The 20,257-nt window shown below is 39.4% G+C and overlaps 1 protein-coding gene across 1 annotated transcript in view; it reads right to left on the bottom strand.

Moving 5' to 3' along the window:
• The window catches only part of JMJD1C (jumonji domain containing 1C), a 379,129-nt gene extending 359,763 nt beyond the window's left edge, over nucleotides 1-19,366 (bottom strand). Inside the window, exon 1 of the mRNA XM_007959051.2 lies at nucleotides 19,208-19,366. Within this exon, the coding sequence (XP_007957242.1) occupies nucleotides 19,208-19,366 (159 nt within the window). The remainder of the gene's footprint in view (nucleotides 1-19,207) is intronic.
• Nucleotides 19,367-20,257: the final 891 nt, after the last annotated feature.

A 20,257-nucleotide genomic window follows, 5' to 3' on the forward strand; every position in this document is an offset into this window, starting at 1 on the left:
TAGTTTACCAACTGACATCTCTAGTTCCTTATTTTCAGTCTTGTAGGTTTATTTTACTTTAGATATGTCTATATCGGGTTGGTTTCTGGGTGATGTTGTCAAATACATTAATCTCAGGTTGTTTCCTGCCACGGTTGGTTCTCTGTCCAAAGAATTTTTTTTTTTTTTTAATAGTATTTCTTGTAAGATTTGTCTGGTTTCTACAAAGTCTCTTTATTTATGCTTATCTGGAGAAGCCCTAATTTCCCCCTCATTATCTGACAGACAATTTTGCTGGGTATATAATTCTTGGTTGACAATTTTCTTCTTTCAGAGTTTTATATACCCTATCTCATTGCCTTCCATCCTGCACATTTTCTGCCAAGAAATCAGCTTAGTCTTACTGGTTCTCCTTTGTAGGTTTTTTGTTGTTTTTTTTTTTAATTGTGATTTGGGGGGAAGTTTACAGAGCAAATTCATTTTCCATACAGCAGTTCATATACATTTTTTCTCATGACACTGACTGCATTTTCTGATAATGTAACAGCTCTCTTCCCACTTCCTCCCCATTGTTACATCCTTTTCATGTCCTTCCCTCCCATGCAGTCCTGTCCTCTGAGCTGTCCCTGTGCATACACTGCCCTTCTGTTCTCCCATGATTGATCTCTCCAAGGAGTGTATCTACTACCTGATGCAAATGTTCAACCCACATGCCTATTAGTTAGCTGGAAGCCACAGGACTAGGTTCAATTCCAGACTGGAAGGGCAGCTAGGGACCATAGTCTCAGAGATTTCACAAGGCTCTATCAGACCAGCAAACTTAGTTTTGTTTTTTTAATGATTTTGAGTTTTGTTCCACATTGTTCTCCCACTTTATCCAGTATCTCCTACAGAGATCCCCTTCCAAGTGTTTGTGTGGTAGCCGCACACCGTATTGTTCTTCTGGTTTCATGGTCATATAGGCTGAGGATCACATGGCCCACCAGTGCTCTGGACTAATTGCTTCCATGCATCTTTGGTTTTCTTCTTTCTTCTTTGCTCCAGACAAAGACGACTCATTGCATCTAGAGGGCCACTCGCAAGCTTTCAAGATTCCACTTGCTACTCATCAAAGTAGGATGTGGAACAATGTTTTTTGCAGTATGTTATGCCAATGAGCTTGATGTCCCCTGTGACCATGGTTCTGAGCCCACAGGTCCAACTGCTCAGTCCCTGTAGGTAGCTGGCCGTGGCTAAGAAGTCATGCAGATGACTTTCATTTTTTCCAATTTGCATTCAAGATTCTTTCACTTATTTTGGTTTTGGAACATTTGATTGTGATATGTCTTGGTGATATTCTCTAAGGGGTCTATCCTATTTAGGATTTATTGAGCTTTCTGAAAGCATCTCTTCTCATATTTCATGATATTAAGAAAGTTTTCTTCCAATCTTCTACAATTTTCTTTTTTTTTTCTCTTCCTATTCTGAAATCCCAGTTGCATTTAAGTTATTCCTCTTGATGATGTCCTGTGTAATTTTTAGACTTCCATCATTCTTTGCTGATCTTTTTCCTGATTCTTACTCTAACAGAGTAGTACTGAGAGATTTGTCTTCAATTTCTCTAACTGTGTCTTCTAATGACTCAATTCTACTCATTCCAATGTGTTATCTATTTCTGAATTCTTTATTAATCTCCTGGGTTTCTATTTGTTGTTTTTGTATGGTTTCTTGTTTTCCATTTTTTTGTTGATTTGTTCTTGTACTGTTTCCTGAATTCTTTGAGTTCTTTTTGTGTTTTCCTTGATTTGTCTGTGTTTCTTTGTTCTCCACCTCAATCCACTGTAGGTACCTAAATACAATTCTTCTGAATTCTTTATCAAGTAGCTCCTATAACGTTTATTTCCCAGGAAGGTTTTCTGGTTCTGTATTTTGGTCACTTGTTTACGTCAATCTGTCTTGTTTCTTTGTGTAAAGTGAGGTCATCTCTTGTTTCTGAGACACTGTGATGTCATATTTGTACTTAACTGAGGAGTCTATATCCTTGTTTCACCCAGGTTTTTTTGTTTTGTTTTTTCAGAGTTTTATGTTGTTTTGAAGTGCTCAGGAGAACAGGGCAGGTATGGTACATCATCACTCACTAGTTCAGCAGCACTTAGTTGCTCACCACCTGTTTTCTGTTGGGTATGATACAGGATGAGAACGTGTGTACAGTTCTTTATTTGCTTTCCGTGGACAGTAGTTGCGGGTGGGCTTCATACAGAATATTGCTTGTAAAAATTAAAAATGTTCACACTATGTCAGCCAGTTGACAATTCACCACTCTATATGCGCTTGTTCATAGTTTCTTCATCTAGTCAATATTTGATCTAGTTCTTAATAATTTTCCTTTGAAGCTCAGGGTTCCAGAATTATTATCCTTATCTGTTTCATTTGGTTTCTATACAAGGGTCTGGGTAGAGGTTCTCTGCAGCCTGTCTGCCTAGTCCACCAGCCTGTCAGAAGTCACTATTTCATTAATTATATCATTTACTGAGTAATCTCCCACTATGATTGGGAATTTGTGTATCTTCTCTAATATCAATTATTCTTTGTTTTATAGCTATGTTTTAAGGTGCTTATGAAATTGAAATTATTCTACCTTCCCAGTGAATAAATCTTACTATTATCAGGCCTTACACAGTGATATTCACATAATCAAATCAAGTACTTGGTTAGTATTTGCAGGGAAATCTCTCACCATCCTTTTATTTCCATGTAATATATTAGGTGCTTTTCTTACAAACAGCAAATAAGTGGTTTTGTGGGTTTCTCTCTGAAGGTTTGATAATATCTGTCTTTCAAAAGAAACATTTAGTCCATTTACATTTAATGTAACCACTGATACATTTGGGTTTAAATTAAATCTCACTTTGTGCCTTCTATTTGTCTTACCTTTGCTATGTTTCTTTGTCTAACCTTTCTTGCCTTCTTATGAATTTTTTTTTTTCCCAATCATTTAAATTTTCTCCCGCTCCACTATCCTGGAAGTTATACAGTTTTTCACTTCTTTTAATGTTTACTCTGGAACAGTACTGTCCAATAGAACTTTCTGCAATGATGGAACTGTTTTATTTGTGTGCTCTCCACAACCATAGCCAACGTTCAAGTAGGTATTGCACTCTTGAGATGTGACTAGTGAGAATGAGGAACTTTTAATTTTATTTAATTCATCTTATATGGCAATGACTACCATATTAGACAACCAAAAAACCAAAACCCACTGCCATAGAGTCACTTCCAACTCACAGCCACCCTATAGGGCAGAGTAGAACTTCCCCACAGGATTTCCAAGGTTGTAAATCTTTACAAAAGCAGAGTGCCTCACCTTTCTCCCAGCGAGTGGCTGGTGAGTTTGAACTGTTGATCTTTTGGTTAGCAGTCCAATGTTTTAAGCACTGGACCACCAGAGCTCCTTTATTCTATAACACAGTTATAGAATATTCCCCACTCTGGATCTGGCTGATTCCATCTTTGTGTTGCAGTTTAACAGGCTCCTTTACTCCCAAATAACCTATAAACTAATGGTTGAATCCAGAAACTTGATTTTATTCAGGTTCAATTTTTCCTGGCAAAAATATTTGATGACCTGAGCTATCTATCTACTTCCTACTTATCTCTTCAGGAGACTCATAATGTTTGACAGTTTTTCTTTTAGTACTGCTTAGACTGCTGATATACGAAAGGGAAGAATGAGACTCTTCACTTGCTCATACCTTTGAAAAGAAACTGTGGGTAGGCACTTAAGAAATTAAATGCTTACTTGAAAGACCGGCAGTGTAACTGGCATGATGGGGGTAGGGCTGTGAGTGATATTATTCTATAGACAACTCTTCATGTTGTTTTGGTACCTAATCAAGAGTATTAATAAATTTTAATAAAATGCAGATTTCTGGTCATCAACCTCACATTAAGATCAAAGTATCAAGGTGTGAAGTCCAGAAAACAGCATTTGAAATACTCTTTCCAAGATTCTTACATATTATTAAGGTTTGACCTTATATGAAAGGTTGAGAATTGCTGACTTAATTCATATATATCAGGTTGTCCTCCTCTACATTCCACTGGTCACTAAAAAATTATAAACCTGGATGACATAAACTTAATATCCTACAGGAAAATCCTTATCAGTCCAGTCCAGAGCCAGAACTTTATCACTGACTTTCTTCCTTGCCTCCTCTACTATATGGCCACTCACCTTATCTTCCCAATGAATGTCCGAAAGCAATCTGAAAAGCCAGTAAAACTCAGAGAAAAGCACTTTGAAAATCAATGCTATTTTTTTAATCATTGTAAAAATATATACCACAATATTTGCTTATTCAACATTTTTCACATGTACAATTCAGTGATACCAACAATTACATCAAATTTGATGGTCAACCATCACCAATATCCATTGGCAAATTTTCTATCATCATGACAGAATGTAAAAGCTTCCTGAACAAGGACTCACCCTTCCTCCGCCATAACCACTATTAACTACACTTTGATCTCTACACATTGCCTATCCTAGATATTTCACATAAATGACATCATATAATATCTGTCCTTTTATAACTGACTTACTTCACTCAACATAATGTTTCCAAAACTCATCCATATGGCAACATGTACTAGCACTTCATTTCTCTTTACGGCTGAGTAATATTCCTTTAAGGAGGTCTAGTGGTACAGTGGATATTTGTACCACATTTTATTTATCCATTCACCTGCTGATGGACATTTAGATTGCTTCCACCTTTTGGATACTGTGAATAATGCTGGAACGAACAGTGGTTTACTTATTTCCGACTGCAGTGCTGTTGTCAAGTCTCTTGGTTATATACCTAAGAATAGAACTGCTGGGCCTTATGGTAGCTCTATGTTTAACTTTTTTGAGGAACCACCGAACTGTTTGCTACAGCAGCTGTACCACATTTTGAACTCCTACCAGCAATGGATCAGAGTTACAATTTCTCCATATATTAACCAACATTTCTTATTTTTTAATCTTAGCCATCCCAGTGGGAATAAACTGGTATTTCAATGTATCACATTAAACTATCACAATTCTCACTGTGCGCCAAACACTAAAAAATTCAGAGTCAAATTTAATGTGATATTATATTAACTCTCTTTGTAAGCATACTAATTTTCCTTCTTTACTGTTTTAACTTTATATTTCAAGGAGTTGTAATAATTATTTCTACAAACACACGTGTCTATATTGCTTTAAAACCATTATGAAAAGACAGAATTCAGTCTCTATCCATGTTCATTATCCTCTTTATTCAGATTAACAATGTAAACAAAATAGTTTTCCTTAAAATGGTATGATTCAATTTGGTATTAAAATATCCTAAGAGATCTTTAAAGTTCAGTCAAGAAAACATAGGAGACAGCTTTGGAAACACTCTCAAATAAGGTCTGTACAGTTCATTAATGTGATTTTGAAGAAGAAAAAGAGCAAGTATGGTACTATAAAATTTACCACTTCTAAACTGCTTCACAAATACTTTACCTAGTACTATAGTGCGTGATTCAAAGATTGCATCTATAGAATAAAAATGTTAGAAATAAACCCTATGTTAAATTTAAAGTCATTTAATATTAAATGGCAATGCATAACTTTATCCATAAGTTAACATACTACCACCTTACTTGGTATCACAAGTCTAAGCCTAAAAATGCTTTCTGGATCTTAAACTTGTAATTTTGACAGATGGATCAGCTGTTTTAGCTCCTAAGTGACAATTCTTTTCACAAGATATGAATTAGTCACAAAGACTTCTCTTGTCTTTGAAAATTTTAAAATCCATTCTAGGAATGTTATTTCTCTCACCTTTGTTAACGTTCTCTGGCATGAAAGGCAATCTTCCATGTTCAAAAATACATAATTGTCACAGCATTATAGCAACATAGCAAATATTGGAAGATTTTTGAGAGGATGAAGAAAGCAAATTTAACCCCAACTGTGGTGATACCAAAGTAAAAACTTCAACTAAGGAGATAGATAACTTTAGCACACATTTTCAGTGGCAACAGAACCCTTTATCAGAGCCAATAAGGTAAAAACTTTTTGTAGTAACAAACACATTATTTGCCTTTTCCACTCTTACTCTCTCACTAGTATACAGAGCTGTTTTCCAGAGATGCATGGCATCATTGCTCCAACAGCTAATGGACTGTTTGCTTCTATGCTGTGTTTTAAAACTTTTCGATTTTAATTTTTAATAACTAAACAAATATAACCCATATAAATCGAAGTTCTATTGGATCCTCAATAATTATAAAGTGTTTAAAGGGGTACTGATACTGAAAAGTTCTATACAATTTACATCAAACACTTGCAGATGGACTTTTACCAGTATATTACTACTGGACTTGACAGTCATTTTCAATATGAACTGCAAACAGTGACTTAATTTCAGAAACATGAAATGTGGAAAATGTGTATCTTAGAATCAAAGAAAGGTGGTATTTGCAGATTTATGAATACTGTGTGAAGTGCTGCTGATTTGGATTTCATCTTTCATTAAAAAACAGAAAAAACAGTATTTTACATGATTCTCTAATAATTTGTACTCCCCATTTTAACTGAGTTCATGCAACACAAAGGATCATCACTGTTAATAAAACGGATTATGTCTAACATCTGTTTGACATCAGAAACTTTTTATCAACAAATGAAATTTGAAAGGAGGCATGAAATTAATTTTACAGTTTTAGAAACAATGGGTATTTTTTAATTGCAAAAGAAGGCTTTTTCTAAATAGGTACATAGTTTATGTAAGGGATTGGTGAACCGTAAGTTTCAAAAAGATAGTAGCAAGATCGAAAAAGATTGTGGCAAGATTGAGAAAAGTCTAAACATAGCATAGTGCCTAAGGCACCTGCCTGCTAACCAGAAGGATGGCGGTTCAAACCCACCAGCCACTCCTCAGAAGGAAGGTTGGGCAATCTACTTCCGTAGTGATACTGCCTCGGAAACCCAAGGAGGGGTCGCTATGAGTCAGGTCTGACTTGACAGCACATAACAACAAAAACAACAACAAACATTAGTTTGGACTTTATTCAATAGACAAAGCACCAACTACTAAGGACTATATAGGGCAGGGAAACAAAATGAGCTAAAAGGAAATTCTGGATGAGAAATCCATACACAAAGAGCCCTGGAGGGACAGTGGTAATGCACTCAGCTGCTAACTGAAAGGTTGGTGGTCTGAACCCACCAAACTTCAATGGGAAAAGATGTGACACTATGCTTCTCAAAAGCGCTCTAGAAATCCTATGGGGCAGCTCTACTCTGTCTTACAGGGTTGTTATGGGTTGGAATTGACTCCAATGCTATGGGTTTGAATTTGTCTACAATGAAAAGACTGGAAAAGAAAGAGACCTAAAAGTTTAAAAAAAAAAAAAAATCACTTAGGATACACCTGGGGCTGGAGTGGGGATGGGGGGGCAGATATGATTTAAGGAAGAATTTTCAGACCTCAGAAAACTACTTCATTCAAGGTTAAGAGGAAGTGAACTATGAGAAATGAGTTTTCACACCTTGGTGAAACTTCAAGATAAGTCCCAAAAAGGCAGCTGGTTTCACATGAAGATAATATATTACATTTTAGGTATAACAGACTAAAAGGTGGAGACAGTCATGTAAAGCTACTAAGAGAAAAGTAAAGCTCATAGATTCCAATTCAAGAAAGGCTACTGCTTAAATTGCAGACTTGTGAGTAATCAAACAAAGGACAAGTAAATGCACATTCTGAGAGAGATTAAGGAGCATAGTGGATAAGGCATTTGGCTGCTAAGCAGAAGGTCAATGGTTTTAAAGCCACCAGCCACTCTGCTGAAGGAAGATGGGGAAATCTACTTCCGTAAAGATTTACAGCCTCGGAAACCCAACGGGGGTCACTATGAGTTGGAACAGATTTGATGGCAGTGAGTTTGGTTTGCTTTTTAGCTGAGGATATAACAGTTAAGGCATTTGGCTGCTAACCAAAAGATTGGTAGTTCAAACCCACCAGCTGCTCCACAAAAGAAAGATGAGGCAGTCTGTTTCCATAAAGATTCACAGCCTTGCAAACCCAATGGAGGTCACTATGACTGGGAACTGACTCAACAGCAGTGGTAGTTATGTTGATGTGTCAACTTGGCTGGGCCTGGTTGAGTGGCTGGGCAGCTGGTGGTAGTTATTCCCCATGATGAGACTGGGATCAGCTCCATGGTGGGATCTACCACAAGCAGCTGAGTAGCTACCTTTGGGATGTGGTCTGCTTCCTGTATATAAGAAGAAACCTTGGGAATGGTCTCCAGCTTATGGCATGCTTGGACCCTGCATGTAGCCGTGTTGTTGGTCAGCAGCCTGCTATGCTCTGCTGACCTTGGGACTTACAATGGACTTAAGTTAATGGCCTGCTGTGTGGTTTGGTAACATCGGAACTGTGCCTTTTTACTTGCCAACCTTGGGGCTTCTCAGTCTCAGCAGCCAGCTGCTGTCTGAGTGAAGAAACACCTCTAGCTCCACTGGGCTGGGAGGCAGGAGGCAGAGCTGGACCCCAAGGTTGAGGGGCTTTCACTCAGCCCGTAGAGCCTGGCACTTCGACCTTGGACTTAAAGCCTCCAAATTGTAAGACTAAGCTCCTGTTTGTTAAGGTCATCCCATTTGTGGTATAATCTTGTCAGAGCGGTACTAGGTAATCAGAACAGGCAGTGAGTAAGAAGTGAGACCAATAGGAAGAACAACAAGATTAAGAAAAAGAGAAAAAAGCAGCATGTAAAGGGACTGAACATCTAATAAGAGGTTAAGAAGATGAAAGAAACTGTAGTCAGGAAAGGAAGATGATATAACAGCCTAAGGACTACAGAAATCAAGGAAGAACAAAGATTCAGGGAGAACATATATCACAGCGATTAAAAATACTTTTTTACTTTGGAAAGTCAGTGAATTACTAACCAGTTGGAGAACCAATGTGGTAGAATATTAGGAGTCAATGGTTTTGGAATCAGAAAATCTGTTCTGGTCACAACATATTCAAGTTATAATTGCCCTCTTCTTTGGCACATCTTATCATAAGTAATATGTATGACATACAATGGTACAGCGTGTAATATGCTGATGTTATCATTTTCAGATTTCATTTGCAGATGTTCAACTTTATGATTTAATGTTCAAAACACTCACATAACAGGCTATGGCCTGATCTCTAATAAAGTCAGTGTCAGAAGACATAAAAGATAAAAACTGGACAATGTGCAACTCTAAAGACATTGAGACAATGGAATGGCACACACACTTGACAGCTGTTATATTCCAACTTCACTGTTACAACACTGAAATCAATTTCATTATAGATCAGGCCTATAGTGTGATCTTATTCAGAGTTTGTACCATAAACAGCATCAGTTGTTAAATTGAAGTTGAGTTATTCAAGTTTCTCTAAGTATAATCCCTACACTGCTTACACCTCCAAAAATGTCTAGTGAAAGAAGTCATGCCACTGAAAGTTCTAATCAAAAAAAGAAGGTGGAGAAGGCTCTAGACATGAAATATGAAGGTCACTGAAGACTATGATAATGGAAAGCAAGTCAGCAAAACAGCACGAGTAAAGACTGCCTAAATTGACCATTTTGACAATTATTAAGAGTAAGAATAGGATTTCGGAGGCAGTTAAAGGATCGACTATAATAAAATCAACAATTTTAACAAGAGGCAAGGGCCAATCCACAGGATGGACAAATTGTTGAGATAGAGAAGTTGTTGATTTGGATAGAAGACCAAGTCAAGAAGATTCCTATCAGTTTACTAATAATTCAAGCAAAAGCATGCAGCCTTTTTGAAAACCTGAACAAACAACAAGACTACTATGGGTACTTTAATGCCAGAAAGGCCTGGTTTCACCGCTTCAAAGGCAGATTGGCATATATAATGTGCATATAACTGGAGAAGCAAGAAGCGCTGATGCTGAAGCTGCTGAAAAATTCAAAGATGAGCTGGACAAGACAGGAGAGGAAGGAGAGAAGTTGTCGATAAACATTACAGTGAAAGGATTAGCTGGAGTTTTTTCTAAACTAAATCAGGATATTCAGGTGCTTGAAAACAGGGACCCCAGATGCTGATCACATTGCTAAAATAGACAGGCAGATTTGGGAAGCTCTAAGATGTGACCGCAAGATAAATAGGAAAAAGAAAAAAGAAAAGGACCATATAGACAATTCTTTCTGACCTAGAAACACCCTCCCCATTCCCAAAGATTACCCAGAACTTCCCACAAGTGGCATATTACCACTACTGACAATGTAGATGTTGCCCAACTCTTCATCATTGCTGGGGCAAACTTTATAATCTGTGTATTTTTTTCTTAAATGTATGCATGTATTAAAACAAGGAGCTATGGTGGAATAGGGGTTTAGGCATTTGGCTGCTAACCAAAAGGTCCGTGATTCAAATCCACCAGCCATTCCACGGAAGAAAGATGGGACAATCTGGTTCTTTAAAGATTTACAACCTTGGAAACCCAACAGGGGTTGCTATGAGTTGGAATCGACTCAATAGCAGTGAGTTATTGGTTTCTATATTGAAATATACCTCTAAGTTTACATGTAATGTTTTCAACCACCAAAGACAAATGAAGATAGAATTTATAAAGATACTAGAAATAAAAGGCAATAATAATGAAAACTTGAGGAAAAATAAAGTATTACATTTACATCTGAACTAACTTTCAGTGGAGTTGCTGGAACAGAATTATATCACTACCTGTATTCAATTCCTGTCCTGTTTTCATCAGTAATTGTATGATTTCAGAACTCTTTTGAATTCTTTTTTTCATATATTTTCATAAACATAATAGAAGTATCAATTCACACAGTAACAACCTGTCATGCACACAGGATCTGAGGGAAAAAAATGAGGAATTACAGTGTTGTTCTTGTTTTAAGCTGTTGAGTCCAAGCCAACTCATAGTGACCCCTCCTTGGGTTTCCGAAGCGGTATCACTACGGAAGTAGATTGCCCAACTTTCCTTCCGAGGAGTGTCTGGTGGGTTTGAACTGGTACCCTTCTGGTTAGCAGTCAAGTGCCTTAGGCACTATGCTACCAGAGCTCCCAGGAATTACAATGTTGTTGTTGTTGTTGTTATGTGCCATCGAGTCAAACCTGACTCACAGCGACCCCTCCTTGGGTTTCCGAGGCAGTATCACTACAGAAGTAGGATTGCCCAACCTTCCTTCCGAGGAGTGGCTGGTGGGTTTGAACCGCCAGCCCTCTGGTTAGCAGTCAAGTGTCTTATCCACTATGCTACCAGAGCTCCCAGGAATTACAATAGGCCTCTATTATTAGTTCCTTCAATGCTGTAATTCCTATAATCCTTACAACAACTCCATTTTACAGATAAGGAAACAAATGCAGAGAAAGGTCACATGTTGTTGTTGTTGTGTGCCTTCGCCTTCGAGACCCACTGACTAATAGCGACCCCTCCTTGGGTTTCGGAGGTAGTATCACTACGGAAGGAGGCTGCCCCAAGAATCCTAACCTAGATCTATCCCCAAAGCCTATGCTTTCGTTCTAAACAACAAAGAAGGTTTTAAAGTTAACATTTTATTACTAATCAAAATCAAAGTGTATTTGATATTATCTAATTGCACTGTCTGAATTGTTAGTGTTAAGTTATCATTAAGTCAATTCTGACTCAGAGTGGCCCTGTGTACAACAGAACAAAGCAGTGCCCATTCCTGAGCCCACCGCTGTTTGAGCCCACTGCTGCAGCCAATGTGTCCATCTATCTTGTTGAGGGTCTGCCTCTTTTTCACTAATCATCTACTTTACAAAGCATGGTCCTTTCTCCACTGACTAGACCCCCCCATAACATGCCTGAAGTATGTGAGACTAAGTATTTTCTCATATTAAAAATCTCTTATCTTAAAATGTTCAATCACTATTTTAAATAAATAAAGGAAAGATTAAGAGTTAGACATTACATAGCAAAACTGGTGGTGGTGTTTTTGTTATGTGCTGTCAAGTGAGACCTGACTCATAGCGAACTCTCCTTGGGTTTCCGACGTGTATTGCTAGTGGAATTGTAAAATGGTGCAGCTGATGTAGAGTGAACAGTTTAGTCGTCCCTCAAAAAGTTAAATGGCCCAGCAGTCCCACTCCTAAGTACATACGGAAGAGACTTGAAAGCAAGGACTTAGATGTACGTGCACACTAATGTTCACTGCAGCATTATGTATAATAACTACTCATGAAAGGATAAACAAAATGTGGTACATAACATTGTTGAAGAAAATATCCTCCAGTATTTTAACCATTCACAGAAATTAAAAAAGAACTCCATGACAAAAACAGTTTTGGAAAAGGATTAATCAGATAAACACATATAATGCAGACTTGAAAACCTAATAAACCAATCCAAGCCTCTCTGCTGATTAAGTGAATGATAACCAAGCATTTCCTTCCTGGGAAATCCCCTAACAGTTTTTACTGTGTATGTTGCTGTTGTTACTTTGTGTCATCAAACTGTCTCTGACTCATAGCAACCTAATTTACAACAGAACTAAACAGTGCCCAGTCCTGTGCCTCACAATCCCTACTATACATCTGAGCCCATCCCTGCAGCCACTATGTCAATTCATCTTGCTGAGGGCATTCCCCTCTTTCATTGCTCCTCCACTTTACCAAGCATGACATCCTTCTCCAGAGAATGGTCCCTTCTGACAACATGATCAAACTAGGTGAGACAAAGTCTGGCCATTCTCACTTCAAAGGAGCATTCTGGCTGCACTTCACCCAAGACAGATTTGTTAGTTTTTTTAGCAGTCTATGCTACTTCAGCATTCTTCGCCAACACTACAACTCAAAAGCATCAACTCTTCTTCGGTCGTCTTTATTCATCGTCCATCTCTCACATGCCTATGAGGCAACTGAAAATACATACCATGGCTTGGGTTAGGCGCACCTTAGTCTTCAAGGAGGTATCTTTGCTCTTCAGCATTTGAAAGAGGTCTTTTGCAATAGATTTGCCCAACGCAATATGTCATCTGATGTCTCGACTGCTGCTTCCATCGGTATTGACTGTAGAACCAAGTAATATGAAGTCTTTGACAACTTCAATCTTTTCTCTATCATGCTGCTGCTTATTGGTCCAGTTGTGAGGAGTTTTGCTTTCTTTATATTGAGATGTAATCCATACTGCAGACTGTAGTTTTTAATCATCATCACTAAGTGTTCCAAGTCATCTTCACTTTCAGGGAGCAAAGTCATGTCATCTGTGTATCACAGGTTGTCAATGAATCTTCCTCCAATCCTGATGCCATGTTCTTCATAAAATCCATCTTCTCAGATTATCTGCTCAGCATACAGACTGAATAAGTATGGTGAAAGGATGCAACCTTGATGCACTCCCTTCTTGATTTTAAACCATGCAGTATCCCCTTGTTCTGTTCAAACAACAGCCTCCTGCTCTGTGGACAGGTTCCTCATGAGTACAATACAGTCTGCAGTATGGATTACATCCAGTTGTGAGGATTTTTGTTTTCTTTATATTGAGATGTAATTCATCCTGCAAACTGTAGTCTTCAATTTTCATCAGTAAGTGCTTCAAGTCATCCTCACTTTCAGCAAGCAAAGTTATGTCATCAGCGTATAGCAGGTTGTTAATGATTCTTCCTCCAATCTTGATGCCACATTCTTCTTCATAAAATCCATCTTCTCAGATTATCTGCTCAGCATACAGACTGAATAAGTATGGTGAAAGGATGCAACCTTGACGCACTCCCTTCTTGATTTTAAACCACGTAGTGTTCCCTTTTTCTGTTTGAACGATAGCCTCCTGGTCTATGTACAGGTTCCTCATGTGTACAATTAAGTGTTCTGGAATTCCCATTCTTCTCAATGTTATCCATAATTTGTTATGATCCACACAATCAAACACCTTTGCATAGCCAATGAAACACAAGTAAACATCTTTCTGGTATTCTCTGCTTTGAGCCAAGATCCATCTGACATCAGCAATGATATCCCATGTTTCTCAACCTCTTCTGAATCCAGCTTGAATTTCTGGAAGTTCTCTGTCAATATACTGCTACAACCATTTTTGAATTATCTTCAGCAAAATTTTACTTTCATGGGATATTAATGATATTGTTCGATAATTTCCACATTCTGTAGGTTCACCCTTCTTTGGAATGGGTACAAATATGGATCTCTTCTAGTCAGTTGGCCAGGTAGCTGTCTTCCAAATCTCTTCGCATAGCCGAGTGAGTGGCTCCAGCGCAGCATCCACTTGCTGAAACATCTCAATGGGTATTCCGTCAATTCCCTGAGCCTTGTTCTTTGCCAATTCCTTCAGTGCAGCTTTGACTTCTTCTTTCAATTAGTTCTTGATCACATGTGACCTCTTGAAATGGATGATCACCTACCAATTCTTTTTGGTACAGTGACTCTGTGTATTCTATCCATAATTTGATGTTTCCTGCATCATTCAATATATTGCCCATAGAATCTTTCAATATCGCAACTCGAGGCTTAAATATTTTCGTCAGTTCTTTCAGCTTGAGAAATGCTCGGCACATTCTTTCTTTGGTTTTCCAACTCCACATCTTTGCATATTTCATTACAGTAATTGGCTATGTCTTCTTGAGCTGATCTTTGAAATCTTCTGTTCAGCTCTTTTTTGTTGTCATTTCTTCCATTTGCTTTAGCTACTCTCCCTTCAAGGGCAAGTTTCAGAGTCTCTTCTGACATCCATTTTGGTCTTTTTTTCCTTTCCTGTCTTTTTAATGACCTTCTGCTTTCTTCATGATGTTCTAGATGTCATCCCACAATTTTCTGGTATTCAGTCACTGGTGTTCAATACATCAAATCTATTCTTTAGATGGTCTCTATATCCAGAAAGGATATAATCAAGGTCATATTTTGGCTCTCATGGACTTCCTTTAATTGTCTTCAGCTTCAACTTGAACTTGCATATGAGCAACTGATGCTCTTTTCCACAATCAGCTCCTGGCCTGGTTTTGGCTGAATATATTAAGCTTCTCCATCGCCTCTTTCCACAGATGTCAACCTGATTTCTGTGCACACCGTCTGTTGAAGTCCACAGGTATAGCTGCTGTTCGTGTTGCTGAAAAAAGGTATTTGCAATGAGTAAGTCGTTGGTCTTGCAAAATTCTATCATGCAATCTCCAGTATCATTTCTATCACCAGGGCCATATTTTCCAACTACCAGTCATTCTTCTGTTTCCACCTTTTGCATTCCAATCTGCAATGATAATTAACGCATCTTAATTACACGTTCAGTCAAATTCAGACTGTAGAAGTTGGTAAAAATCTTCAATTTCCTCATCTTTGGCTTTGGTGGTTGGTATATACATTTGAATAGTATTAACTAGTCTTCCTCATATGATTATGGATATTATCTTGTCACCAACGCACTGTACTTCAGGACAGATCTTGATACACTCTTTGTGATGATGACTGCCATACTATTTTTCTTCAATTTGTCATTCCTGGCATAGTAAGTAGATCATATGGTTGCCTGATTCAAAATGGCCAAAACTGGTCCATTTCAGCTCACTAATGCCTAGAATGTCGATCTTAATGTGTTACATTTTATTTTTAACAACTTCCAATTTTCCTAGATTCATCTTTTGTACATTCCATGTTCCAATTATTAATGGATATTTGCAGCTGTTTCTTCTCAAGACATGCTACATCAGCAAATGGGGGTCTGGAAAGCTTTACTCTATCCACATCATTAAGGTCAGCTCTACTCTGAGGACAAAGCTCTTCTCCAGATGTATTTTGAGTGCCTTCAGACCTGAGGGGCTCATCTTCTGGTACTATATCGGACAATGTTTCAGGGCCATTCATAAAGTTTTCCAATAATACATCAGACCATGTTTCACTGCTATTTATAAGGTTTTCACTGGCCAATTTTTTGAGAAGTAGCTGGACTCTTTCTTCTTCCAAGTCTGTCTTAGTCTGGAAGCTCCGCTGAAATCTGTCTACCGTGGGTAATCCTGCTGGCATTTGAAACACCGGTGGCACAGCCTCCCACCTCACAGCAACACTCAAGCCACCACAGTACAATAAATTGACAGACAAGTTTGTCTCCCTTAGGTGTTCCAAAGTGTTTTGCTCATTTCCCGGTCTCCCCCTCCCACTTGTTTACCTGGCTTGCCCCCAAAGACAAACACCCACCTTCTGCTGGTCTCGGAGCTGGCTTACCCCAGGGCAGCTCCCCACACACAAACACCCACTTCTGTTGGTCAAAGAACTGGCTTACTGCATCTACTACTACTGTATGTAAGCTAACCAAAATTGTAATGTGAGGAGCTCCTCTCTTTAGAGGGAACTGTTCTGAGAACAGGTTTTTTTTTTTTTTTTTCCCTACCCAACAAGTCCTTTAACTGACTTATTTGTGAGATTTTCTCTTTCGACAACACAATCAAATATCGCTTAGCCCTATAGAGACATGGAGTCTTAAGATATACTACAACATGAATGAACTTTGAAAATACGCTGAGTGAAATAAGTTACAAAAAGACAGATACTATATGATCCCACTTACATGAAATACCTATAATAGGCAAGTGAATAGAGACCAAATTTTACTACTGGTTACCAGGGGTAGGTAGGAGAAAGGGGGAAACGAAGACCTAGAAAACTTTGTAAACAGATAGTAATGATGATTGTACAAGAAGGTGAAAGTAATTAATGTCTATACATGTGTAGACTGTTAAAATGGCAGCCCCCTAAAATTAAGTGCATCAATATTTCAACTATAAAATATAAAAATATCTAGATCATATTCAGTTTTACTGTTAAATGAGTACAGTCATGTTTTGCTTCCAGATTAACCATTAGCAAACATTTAGCACTGTGACTACGTGAATTTCAGAACTGCTGACAAACAATGGGGTCCTACAGTCATTTAGCTGGTTAACACTGACATAGGCCAACCATGTCATTTTGAGTATGTGTCACTCCCCATAGCCTTGACAATAATCCACTCTCCCCCACCAAGCTTCTGAAAGGGCTCACTATACCTCTTCCAAGTCCACCATTCCAGGACTTAGACCCATAATTTTTCCCAAAAAAAGGCCTGGTAATCTGCATCTATAAGATTACAGACAAGGAAACCTTATAGACCACTGCTGCTCTGTAATTCATGGTGTCACTATGAGATGGAATCAAGTCAAATGCAATGAGTTTGGTTTACTGGGTTTCACTTTCCTTTAAAACCATCTAGTACCACCACACATGGTGCAGTTTACATACTCATTTCCCCATAACTAAATCTTCAGTACCAGTAACAAATAATAACTCAAGAAAGGATGACAAAAAGTTTAGATTCTTAACTTGGATATAAAAGTCTTCTTACCTACCAGATAAACAAATTTTCCTCATAGTTAACCTATAGTAATCAAGGAAGTAAAATCACTCATTCATTATATGCTTTATGAATAGACAAAAAATTAGCATTACCCATAATGCAAGATCATGAGATAAATTTTAGAATGGCCTGATGAATTATTTTAACATAACATAGAATTATCCCCAACTTAATAAAAAAAAAAAAATTTGAACAAGAGCTAAGTAGAAATGGACAGACTGAAATTGGAAATGAGGGGCTTCTTTATAAAAACAACTCAGTCATAAATCACTTTAAATGTCTAAACGTGTATTTTATTTGTATTTAAAATACATAAGATCTGCAACATAAGGTTACCTGCAAGTACACAGTTTAAAATGATTTAAAATCTACATTCTAGGTTTAACTACTCCTGTCTAGGTGATCACCAAAAAATTCCCAAAAAGCAAAAGCAAGCTATGTTTGGTCTTTGAAACACAACGCGATTGTTTGTTCCTTTCATGTTGTAAAAAAAAACAAAGACATTTTCTTAAATATTCATCCTTCATACAAGAATGACTTGGAAACAGTGCTGTTATTACCCTAACCAACAAGAGAATAGGTGGGTGGGTAGGTGGATAGATAGATAAATCGCTGACATCAGGTTGTGAAATCCGAAAAGGGAAGTCACAATGTCCATTGACACTAGGAATAAATTACACGGACGATACATTCACAAGTCAACCCTGGAAAGCCTGGTCAATGTCTTGATATCTACTCTGTCCTTTATTTCCACCCTGTCCCCCAGACAGAATGTGACTGAAACACAACCGACCATATCCTGGGTCGTGAAACCACGCACATTACTATACTACTGGAAAATACTGACAACCTCAGATAAAGAGAGAGTAAAGAAAAAGGCAATTTCTTCAAGACTCTGCATGACATTTAAATTTCTAATTCACAAAATTTCTTACTTCAATAAAAATCGTATAAAACCCAGAAACAACATCCTGACGCTAAAGCACTATCCATTTCTAGAACCAAATTAAACACTATTTTGATTCTTTAAAAAGAAAGAAAAAAAAAAAAAAATAATAAGTTTAATTAATGAGCTGGATATATCTACCTGAGTTGCTTTGTTTTTTGTTCACTAAATAGAAGAAAAAGAAAAAAAAAAAAAAAAAAAAAGGTTAACTTTTATTACCGTCCATACCTTCATTTTCATCGTTTGTGGTTAGAAACTCCAGCATCTACTAAGTAAAAAAAGAATGGATTTTGGCAAAGCAACTGCTATGGCCTCTACCTCAAGAAAGCACACAAATCCACTGGAAAATCAGGATCCTTTATTCCCTCCCCTTGAGAAACCTTCCAGGATAAGCTTTATATCTCAAACCTCTGCACTGTTAAGACTTTAAAAAAAAAAAAAAAGAAAGAAATGAAATGTTAGGGAAGCGGGCCACCTATTGCCACCAATGGTCCAAACCCCACCCCCGCACTCCGCGCAGCGCACGGCTTGCAGCCCCGCCTTTCAGTGAGGTCTGCGCGGTAGCGGAGTGCTGCCGGAGGAGTTGCAACCAACCCGCTCTCCGGCAGCAGCCGAGTGGTCCGGGTGAGCCCCGCGGCTCCCCTGCGGCGCGCGGCGAGGCGCTAGAGATTCCCCCCTGGTCACTCTCCCCCGCCGGGGAAGCCACTCGCAGGGAGGCGGTGACTCGGGGCAGCGGATGCAGGCAAACCCACCGAGGGCTCCGAAGGGGGGCGTGACCGCCAGTTGGCCAGGCTGAGCAAGGTGTCAGACGTAACCCACAAGGTGCGGTTGGGAGAGGTGGGAGGTGCGGGTGGGCACAGAGATAATAAGGGGGTGCTCGCTCTCTTACCGCCAGATCCGGACTGCGGCTGTCCCTATGTGAAACGGCTCGGATGACCCCCGCTCTCCAGCAGTGTCCGCTCTCCCAGCACTCTGGCTGCGCCTCTTCACCGACCGCTACACACAAGAATCGCTTCCCCACCAGCTCCGGCCGTGTCTCCACCGCCATAGCAGTCGCTCCCGAAGCGGCCGCCTCCTCCTTACAGCCAGGAAACCAGTGAAACCCCACTCCTACTGGTCTCTCATGCCGAGTGCGGACCGGGGTACGCCGGCAGCTCAGGGAACGAGCGAACGGCACTCGGGGCGCAACAAACGCTCCGCCTGGGAGTCACAGTGAGCTCAGGCCCTCGCTGTCCCCGACACTCCTTTAGGCTCTTTGACTCGCACACCTGGACCGCAGCTTCACAAATAAACTGACAAACCTCTACCCAGCTGTCGGTAGCCCCGAGGCAACCTCACACACCACCGCCACAGAGCCCGGCCAGTACTACTCCGCCTCTCCATCCACTACCATAGTCGCAAGTACGCTCTGCGTCTCCTTCCGCCGGCGCGGGCGGCGGGGGGGAGGGGGGGGGCTGGAGCCGCGTGAGAGGGTCGGAGGAACCACCGCAGACGGAAAGTAGTGCAGGACGCGGCAGCGGCTGCGGGTGCGGGACAAAACTGGTGCCCGCGGCAGCGGCGGCTCCAAGACTAAGTACAGAAGAAGGGCGCGGGGGAAGGAAATGTTCTCTTCCTTCAGCAACAGTATTAAAAGCACTTGGGGTCCACCTCTCTATTCGTCGCTCCCTTGTCTATGGGTGAGGGGAGATGAAGCGAAAGTGAAGCGTGCTGTTTCCACTCGGGATCACAAAATAAACTCCAGGTTAAACTCCGCATCTCCAAAGCGATGTTTTTCTCAACACACGGCGCCGTCTGAGCCTCAATTAGCAGCCCTGACGTCTCACCAGCAAAGCAGAGCAACATTTTACACTGAAAGCCCAGAGAACTTAGCCACTGTGTAACAGTCCACGACTTTACGTGAAACTGAAAACGCTATCATCCTTTTATTCTTCCCATTTGC

The sequence above is a fragment of the Orycteropus afer genome, unplaced genomic scaffold (assembly GCF_000298275.1).
Source record: "Orycteropus afer afer isolate SDZICR_OR568_19922 unplaced genomic scaffold, OryAfe1.0 scaffold00016, whole genome shotgun sequence".
In the NCBI taxonomy this organism is placed as follows: domain Eukaryota; kingdom Metazoa; phylum Chordata; class Mammalia; order Tubulidentata; family Orycteropodidae; genus Orycteropus; species Orycteropus afer.